The sequence below is a fragment of the Hemitrygon akajei genome, chromosome 2 (genome assembly GCF_048418815.1).
Source record: "Hemitrygon akajei chromosome 2, sHemAka1.3, whole genome shotgun sequence".
Lineage (NCBI taxonomy): Eukaryota > Metazoa > Chordata > Chondrichthyes > Myliobatiformes > Dasyatidae > Hemitrygon > Hemitrygon akajei.
The window spans coordinates 159,557,964-159,579,116 of NC_133125.1; the positions used below are offsets into that span (position 1 = coordinate 159,557,964).

Here is a 21,153-nt window from a genome sequence, read left to right on the forward strand (position 1 = left end):
ACTCTACACTGCTCAGATAATAATCTGCCTTCCTGTTCTTACTCCCAAACTGGATAACCTCACACTTATATGAGTACCAGGAACTCATAATTAAACATGAGTACCGGGAATCCTCAGTGGGTCCAGACCTAGAGACCCGAAGACGGAGCTGGAAGCCATGTGGCACAAGCTGGTGGCATAGACAAGCTCCCAGGAAGGTTACGTGGTAGTGGTAGAGGGTCTGGGTGAGCACATGGTGGAAGAGTCGGAGAGCAGCAGACATCCTGAATTGTTGAGTGTGAGCCTTCAGTTTCCTCTACCTCTTCCCTGATGGTAGCAATGAGAAGAGGACATGTCCTGGGTGATGCAGACAGTAAGGAGCAAGGCCATAGGTTAAGGGTGAAAGGTGAAATATTGAAGTGGAACCTGAAAGGGAACTTCTTCACTCAGTGGGTGGTGTGAGCATGGGATGAGCTGCCAGCAGAAGTGGTGGATGAGGGTTTGACTGGAACGTTTAAGACAGGTTTGGATACGTACATGGATTGGAGGGGTATGGAGGGCTGTGTTCTAGGTGCAGGTCAATGGGACTGGACAGAATACCAGTTCAGCACAGACTAGATGTGCTGGAGATCCTGTTTCTGTGGTGTAGTGCTCAATGATTCTATGACTCCCCAATTATTCTGAATCACTAACTGCCCATGTCACAGTCACTAATTCAGTGTGTTGTACTTGTGGTTTCTGATAGTTTAAGAGCTGCTGTCATAATATCTTGTCTGTTGTCACCCTCGACAGAATCACTGAACCCCGTTTTCCTCTCAACTTCCACCATGGATGGTCCATAGAACATGGAACAGTACAGTACAGGAACAGGCCCTTTGGCCCACAATGTTGTGCTGAACCAATTCAATTAGTGATCAAATGGCTAATGAAGTTAATCTCTAGTTTACACACTGTCCATATGCTTCCATTTTCTACCATCACACCAGGTAGCCACCACGCTGTGTAAAAAAATGCCCTTCATTTCTCCTTTGAAATTACCCTCCTCTTAAATACTCCGCTGGTATTAGACATTTCACCCCTGGGAAAAATATACTCTGTCTACTCTGTCTATGCCTCTCATAATTTTATAAACCTCTATCAGATCTCCCCTCAGACTCCAACGCTCCAAAGAAAACAACCTCTCGTTATTGCCTATGTCCTCTAATCCAGATGCCATCCTGGTAAATCTCTTCTCTACTCTCTCCAAATCCAAGGCATCCTTCCTATAATGGATGACCAGAACGCTATGCAATACTCCAGATGGTGGCCAAGCTGGAGATTTATAAAGCTGCAACATAACTTTCTAACTTTTGAACTCAATGCCTTGACTAATTAAGGCAAACATGCACCTGCCTTCTTAACCACCAGACAACCTATATCAACATTATCAATAAGCATTGACTCCAAGATCCACCTGCTCAACAACACTGTGAAGGATCCTGATTTTTACATTTGAGCTACCAAGATACTACACTTCACATTAGATTGGTTTAAACACAGTCTGACATTTCTCTGCCCATCTCTTCAACTGATCTATTCTTTGCCAGTCCTCTACACAATGCACAATACAACCAATCATCATATCATCAGCAAACCTACTAAACCACCCATCTACACTTTCATCCCGGTCACTTATCCACTTCACAGATCATCCATCTGTGAAAAATTTTAAAACTGCTCCATTTTCATGACTCTGAACATCCCCCATATAGTTTTGGTACTGATGCACCATCAATAACTCACTCTGAGACGTAAGAAGCGAGATAGCGGCTTTTATTGACTGGAAGAATGAACAACACTACATCCTGGAGAATGAGGCCGGGCTCAGGCCTCATTTGCCTTTATACAGGGGTCTGTGGGAGGAGCCACAGGAGCAGTCCAGACAGGTATATGTAGTTCACCACAGGTACAAATGATACCTTTGAAACATTTGCTTCTCATACTATGGCATTTGTGTTTTTCTACACTTGTTTAACAACAAGTACTTCCTGCTTCAAAATCAGGGGCACCTCCCCCCACCACGCCCCAGGTGGGAATGCTCTGAAGAATGTGAAATCAGATAGGGCAGATGATTCTTTTCCTTTCCTCACTGCTGAGAAACAGTGGATCAACAGGTTTTCTATTTCTGGAGGTGGTGCTGGTTAGATAAGCTCCTGAATTTTGGAAACGTTTCTTTAGCATGCATCTAGTTTCACAAAGTTTTCGAAGAGTGTATTTTCAGCTGCTACTCTGCTATCCCACCCTGAAGGATTTTCTTCTTTCTTATATTCATGCATATTTCTTCAAAAACTCAGCTTGTGGTACTGATGCTTTTCTTTAATATTTTATTTCTACCTTTCATTTATCATTTTGTTTTCACTCCATCTTTTCATTCCTATTATCTGCCATCCTTGACCAAGTACAGTAATGAGGATACCTCTGAAGAATGAATTGTGAAGAATATCTTCCCGACTATTTCATTGATTACTGACTGCTGCCTTGTCTTATACACTCAGTGGGCAGATAGAATCAGAATTTTAAAAAAACTGTATTCAAAAATTTCTTTTTCATCTCAATATACATGTATTCTCAGTAATAATGTCAAAAACCACTAAATCCAATTAGTTAGGACCCTATCTATACACGACGACAGATTGGATACATAATGCTTAAATATCCAGATCTGATCTCCTCATCCCTGACACAGGGTCATTCTATCAACTGCTGACAGCTGTTCCCTCTCACACGGCAGATCCATAAGAGCAGAAAGGAGCAGAATTTGCCCATTTGGCCCATCAAGTCTGCTCTGTCATTTCATCATGGCTGATCCAATTTTCCTCTCAGCCCCTATGTCCTGCCTTCTCCCCGTACCCCTTCATGCCCTGACCAATCAAGAGTCTATCAAACTCTGCCTTAAATATACATAAATACTTGGTATCCACAGCTGCCTGTTCCACAGATTCCACAGATATCCCTCCTCATCTGCATAGTAAAAGGATGCCCCTCTGGTCTGAGGTTGTGACCGCTGGTCTATGCTGGTCCGCTTAGACGCCTCCACTATAGGAAACATCCTCTCTATCCACTCTATCAAGGCCTTTCACCATTCGGTAAGTTTCAGTGAGGTCATCCCTCATTCTTTTGAATTCGACTGAATACAGGCCCAGAGCCATCTAATGCTCTTCATATGACCAAACATTCAATCTGGGAATCATTTTCGTGAATCTCCTTTGAACTCTCTCCAGCTTCAGAACATCCTTTCTAGGATACATGGCCCAGTACTGCTCACAGTACTCGAAGTGAGGCCTGACCAGTGCTTTATAAAGTTTCAACATTACATACTTGCTTTAATATTCTAGTCTTCTTGAAATGAATGCTAACATTGCATTTGCCTTCCTCACCACAGATACAACCTGCCAATTAGGTTTTAGGTAATTTTGCAAAAGGTCTTCCAAGTCCCTTTGCACCTCAGTTTTTTGTATTTTCTCTCCATTTAGAAAATAGTCAATGCTTTCATTTCTTCTACCAAATTGCATGACCATACATTTCTTGACACTGTATTCCATCTGTCATTTCTTTGCCCATTCTCCTAATCTGTCTAATTACTTCAGTAGCCTACTTCCTCAAAACTACCTGTCTCTCCACCTATCTTCATATCATCCGCAAACTTTTCAAGTACGCCATCAATTCAATCACCCAATTGATTGACATATAACAGAAAAAGAATTGGGCCCTACACAGACCCCTGTGGAACACCACTAGTTACTGGCAGCCATTCAGAAAAGGCTCCTTTTAGTCCCACTCTTTGACTCCTGTCATCAGCCACTGCCTTATCCATGCTACAATCTTTCCTGTAATACCACGGGCTCGTAGCTTATTAAACAGCCTTGTGTGGCATCTTGTCAAATGCCTTCTGAAAATAGAAGTACACAACTTCAACTGATTGTCTATCTTGCCAATCTATTTCTTTTAGAGCAATGACCCACCCTTAGCACTACGTATGGACTGTTGTCTACACATGCACATTGCCCCTCTCTCTCTCTCTCTCTCACACTGTAGTGAGAATACACCAGTTAAAGCCATCTCCCATGTGCATGCCTTTATTTAATTGATATGTAGCTGCACAGACACAACAAATTGATAGCAAGTACGAACCTGAATGTCAGAGAATGTCGCCAGCAGTTCTGGGATGAGACAGTGAGAGGAAGGAGTTGAACAGTATGGAGTAAGCTGTCTTGGATGCTCACAAAGGGATGCGTGAGTAACTGAGGGGCAGTGCTCTGATGAGCAAGAGAGACAGAGATTGGTTGGAAGTTTGAAGGGGCCAGCTGTTGATGTAGTGAGATCTGTAAAGAAACAGAACCCCTTTGTTACCTCTGCAGCCACATGCCTGTGCTAGAAAAGGTGTTTGGCGTGATGGGAAGCCCATTGGAGCTTACGACGGGGTTTCAGAATATGTTTCAGGAGAAGGGAGAGAAGCTTTCTGCATACATTTTTCGGTTACAGAGGCAGCTAAATTGCTTGTGACGTAGAGGGGCCATTCAAACAGCGGAGGTGAATCAGTTAAGAATGGACCAAATGGTGAACAGTTCCCATTCACTGGACCTGATCGCTTAGGGTCTACAAATATCTCGTAAGATGCACCAATCTCCCTCATTTGTTAAGCTGATCAGAGAAGTAAGAGAGGAGGAGAATGCGGGAGGCCTACATCCTCAAGGTACAGTCCACGGTAGTAGTCCCCCTTGGCTGAGGTGACCACTGATAACCCACCCTGTGGAGTGGTGAAGGAGCTTTTGGCAGAGTTTAGGGAAGCGGACTCTCCAAGGGGACAAACTACAGAGAGGGCTGCCAGAGGTTGGGGTCCCGCGAGAAGGGCAGCGGCAGGTATTTTCTGTTATAACTGTGGTGAAGAGGGACACTTCAGGCAGGAGTGTGAATGCCCGGAATCCCCTCGGAGAGTGAACCCCTGGGTACCTAAGTGGAGAGACCTAGTGAGGGAATCACCTGGCTGGCATCACAGGGGGAACACGTTCCCAGTAATATATAAAGGAACATCCTAAAGTGAAAGACCCTATTCCTGAAGGCAGGCTTATTGAGGCCTACGGATAGGGGTTATTTATTCTAGAGCCTTACTTGTCACCAGCTCTCAGGTTACTGCACTGTTCGTTTTACAACTAGTATTTGACACATTTACCATTGACACCACTCAGTGCGTGAGAGATCTGGGATCTTAGTACGGAAGACTATCCGTACGATGGTTACTTGCCATTGAAGCTGGAGTTTTCGGAGGCAGATGTGGGAGTAGCTGAGGCCCTTGATACATTAGTTCTGGTTTGTCCGGACCCAGTTGAGAAGGACGTAGCTTCAATTCTCATGGGGACGAATACTCCTATTGTGAGGAGGCTAGTGGGAAGGAGAGTTGGAGTTGGAGAGAACTGTCTGAAAACATTGTCCATTCATCCTGTGTTTGGAGCTGCTTTTGAGGAAGCGTATGGCTGCTCTGGACTGGATGGTGAGCATAAACAAGGGACTGTGATTCACCCACTCAAAACCAGTCGTGTTACAGTCTGGGGAAGTACCAAGAGTGAATTCCAAATTTCCAGGAACACCTGTGGCCAAGGCCCTCTTGGTGGATACTCTGGAAGACCACGAAGAGGAGTCGGGCTTACCTGATGAGGCACTGTTGAGCCCTGAACTGCAGAAAGGGAGAATATAACTACAGCTGTGAAGATCCCTGCTGCACCCGGTGACCCTGTGATCTCCGTCTCAGAGGCTGATGTTAGGCTGTCTTTAAAGAGAATGAACCCTTGCAAGGCAAAGGTCCCGATGGAGTACCAGGTAAAGCTCTGAAAAGTTGTGCCAACAAACTGGCGGGAGTATTCAAGGATATTTTCACCTTCTCACTGCTATGGGCAGAAGTTCCCACTTGCTTCAAAAAGACAACAATTATACCAGTGCCTAGAAAGAATAACGTGAACTGCCTTAATGTCTATTGCCCAGAAACACTCACATCTACAGTGATGAAATGTTTTGAGAAGCTGGTCATGACTAGACTGAACTCATGCATCAGCAGGGAGCTGGACCCATTGCAATTTGCCTATTGCCATAATAGGTCAACAGCAGATGCAATCTCAATGGCTCTTTACATGGCCTTAGACCAACTGGGCAATACAAACACCTATGCCAGATACTCTGCTTTGACTGTAGCTCAGCATTCCCCTAATCCTGATTGAGAAGTTACAGAACCTGGGCCTCTGTAACTCCCTCTGCAGTTGGATGCTCGACTTCCTAACCAGAAGACCACAATCTGTGCAGATTGGTGATGATACCTCCTCCTCGCTGATGATCAATACTGGTGCACCTCAGGGGTGTGTGCTTAGCCCACAGCTCTACTCTCTCTATATCCATGACTGTGTGGCAAGGCATAGCTCAACCATCTATAAATTTGCTGATGATACAACCATTGTTGGTAGAATCTCAGGTGGTGATGAGAGGGCGTACAGGAGTGAGATATGACAACTAAGGGAGTGATGTCGCAGCAACAACCTTGCACTCAATGTCAGTAAGACGAGAGATCTGATTGTAGGTATGAGGAAAGGTAAGATGAAGGAACACATACAAATCCACACAGAGGGATCAGCAGTGGAGAGAGTGAGCAGTTTCAAGTTACTGGGTGTCAAGATATCTGAGAACCTAACCTGGTCCCAACATATCGATGCAGTTACAAAGAAGGCAAGACAGTGACTATACTTCATTAGGAGTTTGAAGAGATTTGGTATGTCAACAAACACACACAAAATCTTCTATAGATGTACCATAGAAAGCATTCTGACAGGCTGCATCACTGTCTGGCATGGGGGTGGAGCTACTGCACAGGACCAAAAAAAACTGCAGAAGGTCAAAGTACCCAGGACATCTTCAAGGAGCGGTGTGTCGAAAAGGCAGTGTACATAATTAAGGACCTCCAGCACCCAGGGCATGCCCTTTTCTCATAGGAAGGAGGTACTGAAGCCTGACGGCACACACTTAGTGATTCAGGAACAGTTTCTTTCCCTCTGTCATTGAATTCCTAAATGGACATTGACCCTTTGCACTACCTCACTTTTTAATATATATATAATTTCTGCTTTTGTACGATTTTTAATCTAGTCAATATACGTATACTGTAATTGAGTAATTTATTTAATTATTTTTTTCCTGTTATTTTATATTATGTATTGCATTGAACTGCTGCTGCTAAGTTAACAAATTTTACAATGCCAGTGATAATAAACCTGATTCTGATTCTGAGAAGTCCTCAGTTGTACAGGTGAACAGGACAACAGTGAGCGCCAGGAATGCCTTGGATAGGGAATTCACCCTCAGGTAGGGGATGCCAATGATGCACCTGTTCCCAGTGACGGTAATGTCTCGTGTCCCTTTCAGACAAGCCAGGGAGAATCTCTCTTTGAAAAGAGAAAAGGTGACTGCAGAGTCATTAAACTTTGGGGACTCCCCAGTACCTGGAGGTTGGAAGAAGAGGTTGATAGAGAAAATGTTCAAGCTGGAAGATGTCTTTTCTACTGATGAGTTTGATATGCATTGTTCAAAGAGCATTCACAACACCATCTGGGTAACAGACAACACCCTATTCACAGAAAGATCACGGCAACTGGCACCTGCAGAGGTGGCGGACTTTTGGCAGCATCTGCAGAAGTTAAAGGAAGCTGGGATCATCACTGAGTCCAGAAGACCTTACGTGTCTCCAGTCATGGTGGCCAGGAAGAAGAATGGGAAGGTATGGATGTGTGTGGACTTTCAGACTCTGAACAGGCATACAGTCCCTGACCAGTATATAGTACCGAGAGTCGAGAATGTGCTGGCCTGCCTGAATGGTGCACTGTGGTTCAGTGTGCTGGACTTGAGGAGTGGGTATTACCAGATACTCATGAGTGAGTCCGATAAAGAAAATACTTAACTGAAATACGTGTCTGATACGAGAAGGGAGCTGAAAAAGGCTTATGAATTAACTGCAGTTTTGGCTGTGAAGCAGAATCAAGGAAATAAGAGGAAGTATAATCAAAAAATCAGGTTCTTCAAACTCATGTCTGGAGATCGATTCCTTATAAAGAATTTAGCGCTACCTGGGAAGCATCAGCTGGTTGACCACTGGGTGGCTACACCCTATGTAGTCAGATGACAAATGTAGCAGTTTTCCAGGTGAATCCAAAGGATGGGAATGGGCCTATCAAGGTTCATCATCTTTGGAACCACCTTCTACCTCTGGGACAAGAGGTGTGTGTTGACCCAGAGCCTGACCTGGACTATACACCTAGGAAGAGGACACTGTGTTGACATGGAGAGACTGAAGGATCAGCAGCAGGAAATATTAGACCGGCCTCTGCCCCTGAATGGGATACAGATTTGGAGGATGAGGGAACGGGGGTGTGGTGTATGCTGCCTTTTGCCAACTCTCCCATAATTGAGGAAGAGGTTCGCAACCTTTCTCACGCTGAGCCAGGTGAAATTGGGGGAACTGTCTGTGGACAGGCAGGTTTGCAGCTGGACCACGAAGGAGGGCTGGGCTCTGAAGTAACTGGGAATGAAACTGAACTCAGCCAAGTGGCAGAGGGATCTCAGATGCAGGAAGGCACGAGTGATAGAGCAGGGGAGGCCTTGTCATGTAGACCAGAAGTATCCCAAGGAATGTCTGAAACTGAAGATGTAGATGATGGGATATGGCAGTTCAAAGAGTCAGGAGACCCCCAGATAGGCCAGCCTATGTGGCTTCGGGGTACAGAGGCTTGCGACTATCCCCTTAGTGAGATAAGTCACTATCATTTACAAATGGGTTGGAGGTTCGGACATTATGAAATTCCTCTGAAAGTGGTGTTATTAATGACGGGGATGGCAAATAATTTCAAAGTCAGGAGGACATGAGATTTTGGATGGAGGGAGAGTGTAATGCACTGCTTCATATTTTTTACTGTTATGCTGAATGTATTTCATTTTGGCAGCTCTGTAAGAGTTCTGTTTTCACACTTGTTGGGGTTACTGTTGAAGACAGGAGGAGAAATGTGTAGCATCTAAACAGGATAATCAGATTAAAGAGAGGTATCTCTGGTGAGGTACACCCAGGTTGGGCTTAGAGCTTTCGTTCAAAAGGAGATGAAGAGAGAAGGCGCTGGGGAGAACTGGTCATAGCATAAAATCTGGTAGCAGACCCGTTTGTTCGAGGTGGATTGCGAGCAGTTGGAAAGTGCTCTGTGCATTCACGTTGACCGAGGGCCCTACCCGTGAGTGACAGAGAAGTTCAAAATGAGCTCCAACTTGTGCACATTTGACCGTTTAAATAAAATGGGCCCTTTTCTTTTTGTTATTCTCCACTAACCCTTTAGTTCAGATTCATAAATATGTTTCCTTTAATTGTATACAGTGTACTGTCTGTTATTTTGTGGCATTAATTTGTAACAGGGTAGTAAATGACACAGCATCCACACAAACCGGGGTCTAGCGTGGGAACGAGCGTGCCTCAATCTCATGAGTTTGGCGGGGCCAGAGGTTGTCTTCACTCAACTTACACAGCCAAGGAAACCAGGGTGTTTCAACTGCATAGTATACAGTGAAAGACGCACAACTAGCAAAGTTAAAGTGAAAATAACATGGCTATGACTTTGGTCGGGAAAGTAGATGAATTTGATCATAGTAATGAAGTATAGGAGTCATTTACTGAGAGGGTTGAACTGTATTGTAAGGACATGGATGAGCAAAAGAAAGTCCCCATGCTTCTTAGCTTAGTGGCTGCTAGAACAGGCAATCTCTTATACAAGGTTGTAACCCCTGAGAAGCCAGCCAGCAAGCAAGCAAGAAGTTCGACAAAATTGTTACAATCTTACAAAATCACTTGAGCTCTAAACCACTGGTAACAGCTAAGAGATTTGATTTTACAAAAAAAATACATTCAAAGGATGAAATCATATCTGAACACATTGCAGAACTGTGCATACTTTTGCAGTATTGTGACTTCAGAGATGGATTTTCTGATGCATTAAGGAACAGGCTTGTATGTAGCATTCATAGTCAAAGCACACATCAGAAAGAGACCTAACCTTAGACCAGGCATTGGCCATTGCAACACCATTGGAGACAACAGCAAATGATATAGCAGAACTAAAGAAAACAAGATTAAAATGTGAAATGCAGAAAACGTCCTTGAATGGTGTAAATAGCGAAAATATTATTGATGTGGCAAATCCTCCTATGATGCAAATTATTTTTGATTCTAAAAAAAAGTTTGCAGTAAGTGTTACAGACAAGGTCACACAGAGAGAGTGTGCAAGGCTGACAAAAAGCACAACCAAAAATGAAAAACTACACCAAGTTTCAAACACAAAACTAATCAAATGCATAAAGTGATGAACAGAAAACAAAATCAGACAACACAGAGTCTGATGGAGGTGAGCTGTCATGCTCAGAACTGCACAGTGTTACTGAAACAGATTACAAAATCATATGGATCTCAATAGGTGTGACTGGTGTAAAAGTAAAAATGGAGCTGGATACAGGGTCAGCTTTGTCTATAATTTCAGAGGCTGACTACAACAAATTGTTTTCAAAGATACCATTAGAGAAGACCCCAGTGATGCTAACATCCTACACAGTTGAAGAAGTGTCTCTCAAAAGCAAACTGAAAGTGAATGTGATGTATGGAGGCCAAACACAGCAGTTAGAGCTTTATGTTGAATGGTGGAGGGCCAGCACTTTTTGGACTTGAATGGTTGAGAAAAATCCAACTAGATTGGCACTCAATCAAAGCTCTCAATGTATCATCAACAGGCAACTGCAGCCCAAACAGTACCACTAACAAGAGACTGCCAAGCTGCTTAATGCTAATGAGAAAGTGCATTGAGAAGGGTTTTGGTAAACTATTGAATTGAATGAAGCATCAACACCAAAATTCCATAAAGTGCATCCAATGCCTTACCCACTACATCCTAAAGTGGATGCTGCACTTCGGAGCTTGGAGGCACCTGGAATGCTGTCCGAGGCTGAGTGGAGCAATTGGCCATACCCATTGTCCCAGTGATCAAGAAAGGGAAGGCTGGAGCTGTTCGCATGTGTGGGGATTTCAAAGTGAGCATCAACCCAGCACTGCGCACTGTGCAGTATCCCTTGCCACAAATATAAGACATTTCTGCATCTTTGGCAATGGGGAGAAGTTATCAAAGATTGATTTGTCACAAGCCTATCTGCAAATGGAGACTGAGGCAAAAAGCAGGAAGTTCCTCACAATCAACACTCACAAGTGACTGTTCCAATCTAATCATCTCGTCTTCGACATCACATCAGCATCTTGGCAAAGAACAATGCACCAAGTGCTCCAAGATATCCGAGGAACACAATGTTACCTTGAGGACATCATGACTGGCAAGAATGATGAAGAGAACCTTCATAACTTTGGTAAAGTGTTGACAGGCTGAGTGAGTGTGGTCTGCATGCAAAGAGAGAGAAATGTGAGCTTTGCAAGACTGAAATCTCATATTGTGGACATGTGATTGTCAAGCATGACTTACAACAGAAGCTTGAAGCAGTACTGCTGGCACTCAAACCGGAAATGTGTTACAACTCAGGTCTTGTAAACTACTACCATTGGTTAGTCCCCAACATTGCTACAGTGCTGCACCCAGTGTATGCATTGTTGTAAACAGCAGCTAAGGGGGAATGGTCAGAAGGATGTGAAAGAGCATTCAAGAAAACAGAGGCTATTAACATCTGATGAACTGCTCACACATTATGACCCATCTCTGCCCATCATACTGGCATGTGATGCATCCCCTTATGGCATTGGAGCCATTTTGTCACACACTTTGAAAAGTGGATCTGAACATCTGATTGTATTTGCCTCAAGATCACTGATGAGGGTGGAATGCAACAATTCACAGATTGGTCGAGACATAGAGTTCAAGGGTACCAAATAGCAATGCAGATGGCTTGTCACATAATCTCTTGTCTGTTGTCATCCTCAACAGAAACACTGAACCCCATTTTCCTCTCAACTTCCACCATGGATGATCAATAGAACATGGAACGGTACAGTACAGGAACAGGCCCTTCGGCCCACAATGTTGTGCTGAACCAATTTAATTAGTAATCAAATAGCTAACAAAGCTAATCTCTTTTGTCTACACACTGTCCACATCCTTCCATTTTCCTGACATTCATGCACTGATCTAAAGGTCTCTTAAAAGTCTCTAATATTTCTGCCTATCCCAACACCCCAGGCAGCCATCACGCTTTGTGTAAAGAAATTTGCCCTTTCATCTCCTTTGAAATTACTTCCTCTCATCTTAAATGCATGCCATAACATATACAACAAGATTCTCATACATCTTCCCTGCAGCTAGTTTACCTGTGATGTTGCACACAGCAAGTGTTACAGTCGTGTAGAAGTTAGCATGACGCCATTACAAAACTCGAGGCATTCCAACATTTGGAATTCAATTCCTGCACCAATCTGTAACGAATCTCTGTCCATCCTCCCTGTGGAATGCATGTGTTTTCTCCAGTTCCTCCAATTTCCTCCGAATTTCCTCCAAAGAGGCTAATTGGTCATTGTAAATTGTCTGGTGACTAGGTTAGGGTTAATTGGGTTTGTTTGGGGTTGCTGGGGTGATGTGGCTCTAAGGCCCATAAGGGCTGACTCCGTGCTGTATCACTAAATAAATAAATAACCTGAAACTTAATAGAAACTGAGCATCAGCAAAGTAAAAATGTACTTTGACCTTTGAATTTTATCAGAATATTGACAATTCCTTTGTTCCAGTCAGTTTATCTTCACCATAGATGTGCAATCCATCTGCACTGGTGTCTCAGATCAGGAGGGTCCGATGATCAGATTCATCCTAACATTGAACACTTTCTCCTTCAGCTGCATTCCCTAAATCAAAGGCCATGGTAGTGACGATCATTCTGCAGTTGCCTCAGAAAGCTCTTCCTTCCTCCTAAACAGTGGCTTTCCCTCAATAGGAAAGGCTCTTGACTGAATCACCCTCACATCTGTTTTCACCCTCATCTCCTCCTGTACAGAGCATGAACAAAGATCTCCTGGTTCTCACCTTCTCCTCCATCAGCCTTTATGAGCCTAGCCTTCACAATTGATGCCAGGATTTTGGCAGACCCATAGTACTCCCATCTCATATCCTATCCAGTTTTCAAATGGATCACTCCCTTTGTGATTTCCTGGTCTACTTTTCCATTCAAATCAACACTTCTGTATCATAAGGTGCTTTCCCATACAACCACAGGAGATGCAATGACCAAAATGAAATACAGAAAATGCTGGAAACACTGAACAGTTACTGATGATGGTTTGCAGACAGAAAACAGTAACTGTTTTTCTTTTCTTAGATACTGCCTGATCTGTTGGAGCTTTTCCTGGAATTTCCTGTTTATCTTTCAGATTTTCAGCATCTGCAGTTTTCAAATGTAACACCTGTCCTTTAACCTCTCGCCTTCCCAGCACCCTCGTAACCAAACTGTCTTTCCAGGAGAAGCAGTGACTAACTTGCACTTCCTGCAAATTCATGTCCTGCATTCGGAGTTCACAATGTGATTACAGTTAGTCATTGTCAGAGAGAGATGCAGCATTGACCTTCAGACCACCAAGTCTCCACCAACAACACACCACCCATTTACACTAATTCCACACTCATCTCATTGATTATTAAAACATAGAAAATCTATAGTTCTAGGTCAGTCATCAGCGGTGTGCCTCAGGGATCTGTTCTGGGACCCCTACTGTTCGTGATTTTTATAAATGACCTGGAAGAGGAAGTGGAGGGATGGGTTGGTAAATTTGCTGATGGCACAAAGGTTGGGGGTGTTGTGGATAGTGTGGAGGGCTACAGCAGGACATTAGTTCAACCCAGATAAGTGTGAGGTGGTTCATTTTGGTAGGTCAAATATGATGGCAGAATATAGCATTATGGGTAAGACTCTTGGCAGTGTGGAGGATCAGAGGTATCTTGGGGTCCGAGTCCATAGGACACTCAAAGCTGCTACGCAGGTTGACTCTGTGGTTAAGAAGGCATACGGTGCATCACCCTTCATCAACTGTGGGATTGAACTTAAGAACCGAGAGGTAATGTTGCAGCTATATAGGACCCTGGTCAGACCCCACTTAGAGTACTGTGCTCAATTCTGGTCGCCTCACTACAGGAAGGACGTGGAAACCATAGAAAGGATGCAGAGGAGATTTACAAAGTTGTTACCTGGACTGGGGAGCATACCTTATGAGAATAGGTTCAGTGAACTCGACCTTTTCTCCTTGGAGTGACAGAAGATGAGAGGTGACCTGATAGAGGTGTACAAGATGATGAGAGGCATTGATCATGTGGATAGTCAGAGGCTTTTTCCCAGGGCTGAAATGGCTAGCATGAGAGGGCATAGTTTTAAGGTGCTTGGAGATAGGTACAGAGGAGATGTCAGGGATAAGTTGTTTTTTTTACACAGAATGGTGAGTGCGTGGAATGGGCTGCAGGTGGTGGCTGTGGAGGTGGAAACAATAGGACCTTTTAAGAGACTCCTGGATAGGTACATGGAGCTTCAAAAAATAGAGGACTATGGGTAAGCCTAGGTAGTTCTAAGGTAAGGACAAGTTCAGCACAGCTTTGTGGACCGAAGGGACTGTATTGTGCTGTAAGTTTTCTATGTTTATATGTTCTATGCTTCTATGTTTCATGTTAGCCCCAGCCCTGGGAAAAAGCCTCTGAATATCCACACGATCTATGCTTCTCATCATCTTATACAACTCTATCAGGTCACCTCTCATTTTCCGTCGCTCCAAGGAGAAAAGGCCAAGTTACCTCAACCAATTCTCTTAAGGCATGTTGCCAATCCAGGAAATATCCCTGTAAATCTCCTCTGCACTCTATCTTTTGTATCCATGTACTTCCTGTAGTGAGGTGACCAGAATGAAACACAATACTCCATCTGGGGATTAACTGAGGTCTTATATAGCTTTAACATTACCTCACGGCTCTTGAACTCAATTCCCAGATGAAAAAGGCCAATGCACCAAACGCCTTCATTACAACACTGTCAACCTATGCAGCAGCTTTGAATGTTCTATGGACATTCACCGCAATATCTCGCTGATCTTTCACGCTGCCAAGAGTGTTTATATTATAAGCTGCTTGACTTCCAATTATATTCAATTATATTATATTCAATCTTCCAATTTGACCTACCAAAATGAACCACGTGACACTTAACTGGGTTGAACTCCATCTGCCACTTCTCAGCCCAGCTCTGCATCCTATCGATGCCCCGCTGTAACCTCTGACAACCCTCCATAATATCCATAACACCCTCAACTTTTGTGTCATCAGCAAACTTACTAATTCACCCTTCTATTTCTTCATCCTGGTCATTTATAAAAATCACAAAGAGAAGGTATCCCAGAAGAGATCCCTGCAGAACACCACTGGTCACCGTCTTCCATGCAGAATATGAACCATTCACAATCACTCTTTGCTTTCTGTGGTCAAGCCATTTTGGATCCACAAAGCAAGGTCTCCTTGGATCCCATGCCTCATTAATTTCTGAATGAGCTTGGCATGGGGAACCTTATCAAATGCCTTACTGAAAGCCATATACACTATATCAACTGCTCTACCATTGTCAATATGTTTTGATACATCCTCAAAGAATTCAATCAGTCTCATAAGGCATGACCTGCCCTTGACAAAGCCATGTTGACTATCCCTAACCAGATTATGTCTCTCCAAATGCTCATAAATCTTGCCACTCAGGATCTTCTCCAACAACTTGACCACCACTGAAGTCAGACTCATTGGTCTATAATTTCCTGGGTTATCTGTACCCCTTTATTGAACAAGGGAGCAACATTTCCAACCTTCCAAACCTCTGGTACTTCTCTGGTCCATATTGATGATGCAAAGATCATCACTAGAGGCAATTTCCTCCCTCTCTTCCCACAGTCGCCTGGGGTGTATCTCGTCCAGTCCCATTGACTTATCTAACTTAATACCTTTCAAAGGCTCCAGCTCACCTCTTTCTTAATGTCTATATGCTCAATCATTTCAGTCCGACTCTCCCAAATTCCAGCACACAAATACATACTGGGGGCAATTCACAGGAGTCAATTGTACTTGTATCATCCCTCTCACCATTCCTTTTGTTCACCATTATCTAAAACTCTCAAATGGAAAATGAAGACTACACTGCGGCTGAAAAGAAGAACTAAGAATAGAATGAATGCCACTAGTCTTCAGAATCAGTTGACTTGTTAGTCAATTTCTCAGGCAAGGCGGAATGCAGGCTGCGAAGCATAGCTATGCCCTGGGTTCAATAAAAACTACAACAAAATGAATGGAGTTAAATACTATCACAATGAAATAATAATTAGCTGGCGCGTGCATATTCACGAGCACAATTGGTAAACCTGATGCACTGCCAAATCCGTGGCTGTGACACAGCAAGCTCAATCTCTTACTGCTTCTCCCTTCCCATTGTGTTTCTTTTTCTCTCAGTTGCTGAAACTGCTCCCCATCCTCAGCATTACTGTTTTTTTCTGCTTATATGTTTCCCTTCATTGGACAGAACACATTCCCTAAATTCTTTTGAAATCATTAATTCTTTTTCCCAATTCCTTACCTTGTGCATTGAACACAGAGGTGGGAATGGCAGCTGGAAAAGGCCAGTGACAGACAACATCCAGTTACCGAACAGGAGATGAAGCTTCCTATTGATCAAGAACAAAAATTCAAAGTTCCATGGACCAAGAGCTGGGACACTGAACTATTCCCCACTGCATGTCAGGACTAAGCAGAAGAGGACCCACATTCTGGTGTGCAGCCCCTGTCCCAATGGGAGCTATAGTAACAGACTGAAGGTAAAATAAAAATCCAATCATTCACAATCAACCATTCAGACAGTGCAGTGTTTTGGGATCTGGTTCACCTGGTAAAAATCCCCGAGGCTCTCCGGGCTTCATACTCCCCTAACACTTAACCAGATTCTGTGGAGAATTTATAATACAGTAAAACATCTCAACCAAAAAGTCTGTTGGGACATTAACACTGAATCACTTCCAACAGAACTGAAGGTCTGGTAGTCTTCCCCTCCACCATCAGACTTCTGAATGGACAATGAACTGATGAACACTTCCTCAGTACATTTCCCTCTCATTTTACACTACTTATTTATATTTTTAATATATGTTGTAATTTATAGTGTTTATTACAATGTATTGAAATGTACTGCATCAGCAAAACAACAAATTTCACCAAATATTCCAGCAGTATCAAAACCTGATTCTGATTCTAATTCTGACAGTCCAGCACCAATGTCCCGAGTGTGCCTGATTGTCAGAGTTTGGTTGGGCATCTTTCATACAAAATAGGGGAGGGGTTTAGTCTTTTTCTTTGACTAAATACATATCAATTTATAAATTTTAAATTTATTGATTTATAAATATATAAATCAGGACTACATTCTCTTCACAACTTTATCACCTCATTAGATTTGATCACATTATGTCAACATATCAGAAGTTTCTCACTCCAAGGCATTCATCAGTGATGGGTTTCAAAGCATATTGCATCGGATTGCTAGTGGGACTGAGGTCTTTTCCTGTTTTGTTGTGGTGGTGATGAGCTTCAGATCCTTCTTCCCACCCACACAACCCACCACACCTCCCAACACACTTCTACAATTCTTGCCTGAAAATCTGGTGGAATTATTTGAAGAAATAACAAGCAGGATAAACAAAGGAGATTTGGTGGATGTTGTGTACTTGGAATTTCAGAAGCCCTTTGACAAGGTGCCACACATGAGGCTACTTAACAAGTTAAAAGCCCATGGGATTACAGGAAAGATACTAACATAGAAAAGCATTGGCTTATTGGCAAGAGGCAAAGAGTGCGAATACAGGGAGCCTTTTCTTGTTGACTGCCAGTGACTAGTGGTGTTCCACGGAGCTCTGCATTGCAGCCACTTCTTTTAACGTTATATGCCAGTGACTTGGATGATGGATTTAATGGCTTTGACACTGAATTTGCAGACAATACGAAGATAAGTGGGGGAGCAGGTAGTTTTGAGGAAGTAAAGAGGCTACACAAGGACTTGGATAGATTAGGAGAATGGGTAAAGGAGTGGTAGATGGAGCACATTGTCTGGAAGTGTATGGTCATGCACTTTGGTAGAAGAAATAAAAGCACAGATTATAGTCCAAATGGAGAAAAAGTTCAAAAATCTGAGATGCAAAGGGACTTGGGAGTCCTCAAGCAGGATTCCCTAAAGGTTAATTTGCAGCTAGAGGCAGTGGTGAGGAAAGCAAAAGTGATGTTAGCATTCATTTCTAGAAGACTAGAATATAAAAGCATGGATATAATGTTGAGGCTTCATACAGCACTGTTGAGTCCTCACTTAGAGTATTATGAGCAATTTGGGGCAAATTATCTAGGAGAGGATGTGTTGATATTGGAGGGTGTTCAGAAGAGGTTCACAAAAATAATTCCAGGATTGAAAGGCTTGTCAGATGAGGAGTGTTTCATAGATCTGGGCCTGTTACTTGTGGAATTCAAAAAAAATAAGGGGTAACCTCATTGAAATCTATCAAATGTTGAAAGACCTCAATAGAATGGATATAAACAGAATGTTTCCTATGGCAGGTAGTCTAAGACCGAGGACACAGCCACAGAATAGAGGGATATCCTTGTAGAACGTAGATGAGGTGGAATTTCTTTATCCAGAGAGTGGTGAATCTGTGGAATTCGTTGCCACAGGCAAGTGTGGAGGCCAAGTCATTTGGTATATTTAAGACAGAGGTTTACAGATTCTTGATCAGTGAGGGCATGAAGGGATACAAGGAGAAGGCAGGAGATTGGGGTTGAGAGGAAAAATGGATCAGCCATGATGAAATGGCAGAGCAGACCTGATGGGCCAAGTAGTCTAATTCTGCTCCTATATCTCATGGTCTTAGCACCTTATTTCCACATGTGTAAAATGTCAAAACAAAACTTCTGTGATTTTCATAATCAAGGACCCTGACTGCCCCAGCCATGCCCCCTTGATGCTGGCATCAAGCAAGAGGTATAGGAGCCCAGAGACCTGCACCTCAGTGTTCAACAACAGTTTCTGGACTCTGTTTATGCTCCTCATTGCCTCAGGAAAGCAGTCAGTATAATCAAAGACTCATCTACCACGGACACTCTCTCTTCTCCGCTCTTCCTTTGGGCAGTAGATACAAAAGCCTGAAAGCACGTTGCAGCAGGCTCAAGGACAACTTCTACCCACCTATTATGAGACTATTGAAACAAAAACTTCATACCTTAAAGGTTTCTTCACCAGATAGTTAATCTGTTCAATCATTTGAGTTAGACCCCCTCCATCTATTACCACAGTCACAGGAATGCACTGTAAACCACTTTTTATAAAGCTGTTTACATTGTGAATAGAGGCTGGTATTTATGTATTTATACATATTTTGTTCCATATCTGTACTTGAAACTCTAAATTTATTTTATATCACTTATTATTCTTTCTAATTATTGAATACTGTTTACGAGAAGTCCTAGTCCTAGAAAACGACAGAAACAGGCCCTTTGGCCCATCCAGTCCATACTGAACCATTTAAACCTCAGCATCTCATGGACCTGAGCCCAAACCATGGATCTCCATACCACTCCCATCCATGCACTTATCCAAACTTCTCTTGAACATTGAAATCAAAACTGCATTTACCACTTGCACTGGCCACGCATTCCACACTCTCACCCCTCTCTGAGTGAAGAAGATTCCCTCATGTTCCCCTTAAACATTTCACCTTTCAACCATATCCCTGACCTTCAGTTGTAGTTTCACTCTACCTCAGTGCAAAAGGCCTGTTTGCATTTACCCTATCTATACCCCTCATAATTTTGTATACCTTTATCAAATCTCCCCTCTGTCTTCTATATTCTAGGGAATAAAGTTCTAACCTGTTCAATCTTTCCTTATAACTCAGGTCCTCTGGTTCCAGCAACATCCTTGTAAATTTTCTCTTTCAATCTTTTACATCCTTCCGGTGGGTAGGTGACAAAAACTTGCACACAATACTTCAAATTAGGCAAAACAAACATCATATACAACTTCAACATAACATCCAACTCGTGTAATCAATACTTTGATCTCTGAAGGCCCATGTTCATGTCACGCCAGCACAGAAACAGCAAATTCGCAGCAACACACACAAAATGGTGGAGGAACTCAGCAGGTCAGGCAGCAGCTCAGGAAATTAATGAGCAATAGACATTTTGGGTTGAGACCCTTCACCAGGATCTCTTGTGCTTACAGCAAATTCCGAATACATGTTAATATTTATGGCGAATAAATTTGCTCCAGGATCCTTGAATGGTTCTCTAGTAGGATAACATGGAGTCCTGATCTCACAATTGACCTCATAATGCCCTTTCACCTCACAGTCTGCTTGCACTGAGCTTTCTGGGGAACTGTAACACTTCATACCTCATTCCGTTGTTGTACATATTCCTTTGTACCACCTCAATGTACTGATGTCGCGGGAGTTCAGTATGACGTAAAAGAAAAGTTTTACATCTCCCTCCAATTTACCATTACAGTCAGGGTCTGGAATTGAACTGAAAACCCCGAACACTACCTCTTTCTCTCTCTCAGCTGGCACCAGTGTGTTGTGTTTATTTGTTCATGTAAATTGTGTCTCATTTCAGTCACGTCAACAAATGATCTTTGTCATGTTTGTAATGTACTGTGCTGTTAAAAAAGCGAATGGCCGTGTCATTTATTTATACTCTGTATACTTATGCCTCGGACAACAGACTTCAGCTTGCAAAGCTGCAGTTCCCCAAAAGAAAAAGCTTGTTCAGTCAGCAATCTGTTGTGGTGACACCACAGTCTCCGAGCGCGGAAATGGAGACTGTGGCTCTCGGATTCACATCTGAAGTCATTCCCTTACCTTCGGCACCGACCACACCAAGCTGGAGCAGAAGCGAGAAAAGGCGAACGAGTGAAAATATCCGGAGACTGAGGGGTGATCCAGGTTTCTCGACCCGGGAATGTAGTTTCCTGGTTCTGAAGTTCATCCGACCCATGCCCGTTCCCAGATGATCGGTGTTGGACCTGCTCTGGGATACTGGCCCT

The 21,153-nt window shown here is 43.1% G+C and overlaps 1 protein-coding gene across 1 annotated transcript in view; it reads right to left on the reverse strand.

The window, feature by feature from the left end:
* LOC140721188 (uncharacterized) overlaps positions 1 to 21,153 on the reverse strand; it is a 156,503-nt gene extending 135,350 nt beyond the window's left edge. Inside the window, exon 1 of the mRNA XM_073036050.1 lies at positions 20,969 to 21,153. Within this exon, the coding sequence (XP_072892151.1) occupies positions 20,969 to 21,104 (136 nt within the window). The 5' untranslated portion in view covers positions 21,105 to 21,153. The remainder of the gene's footprint in view (positions 1 to 20,968) is intronic.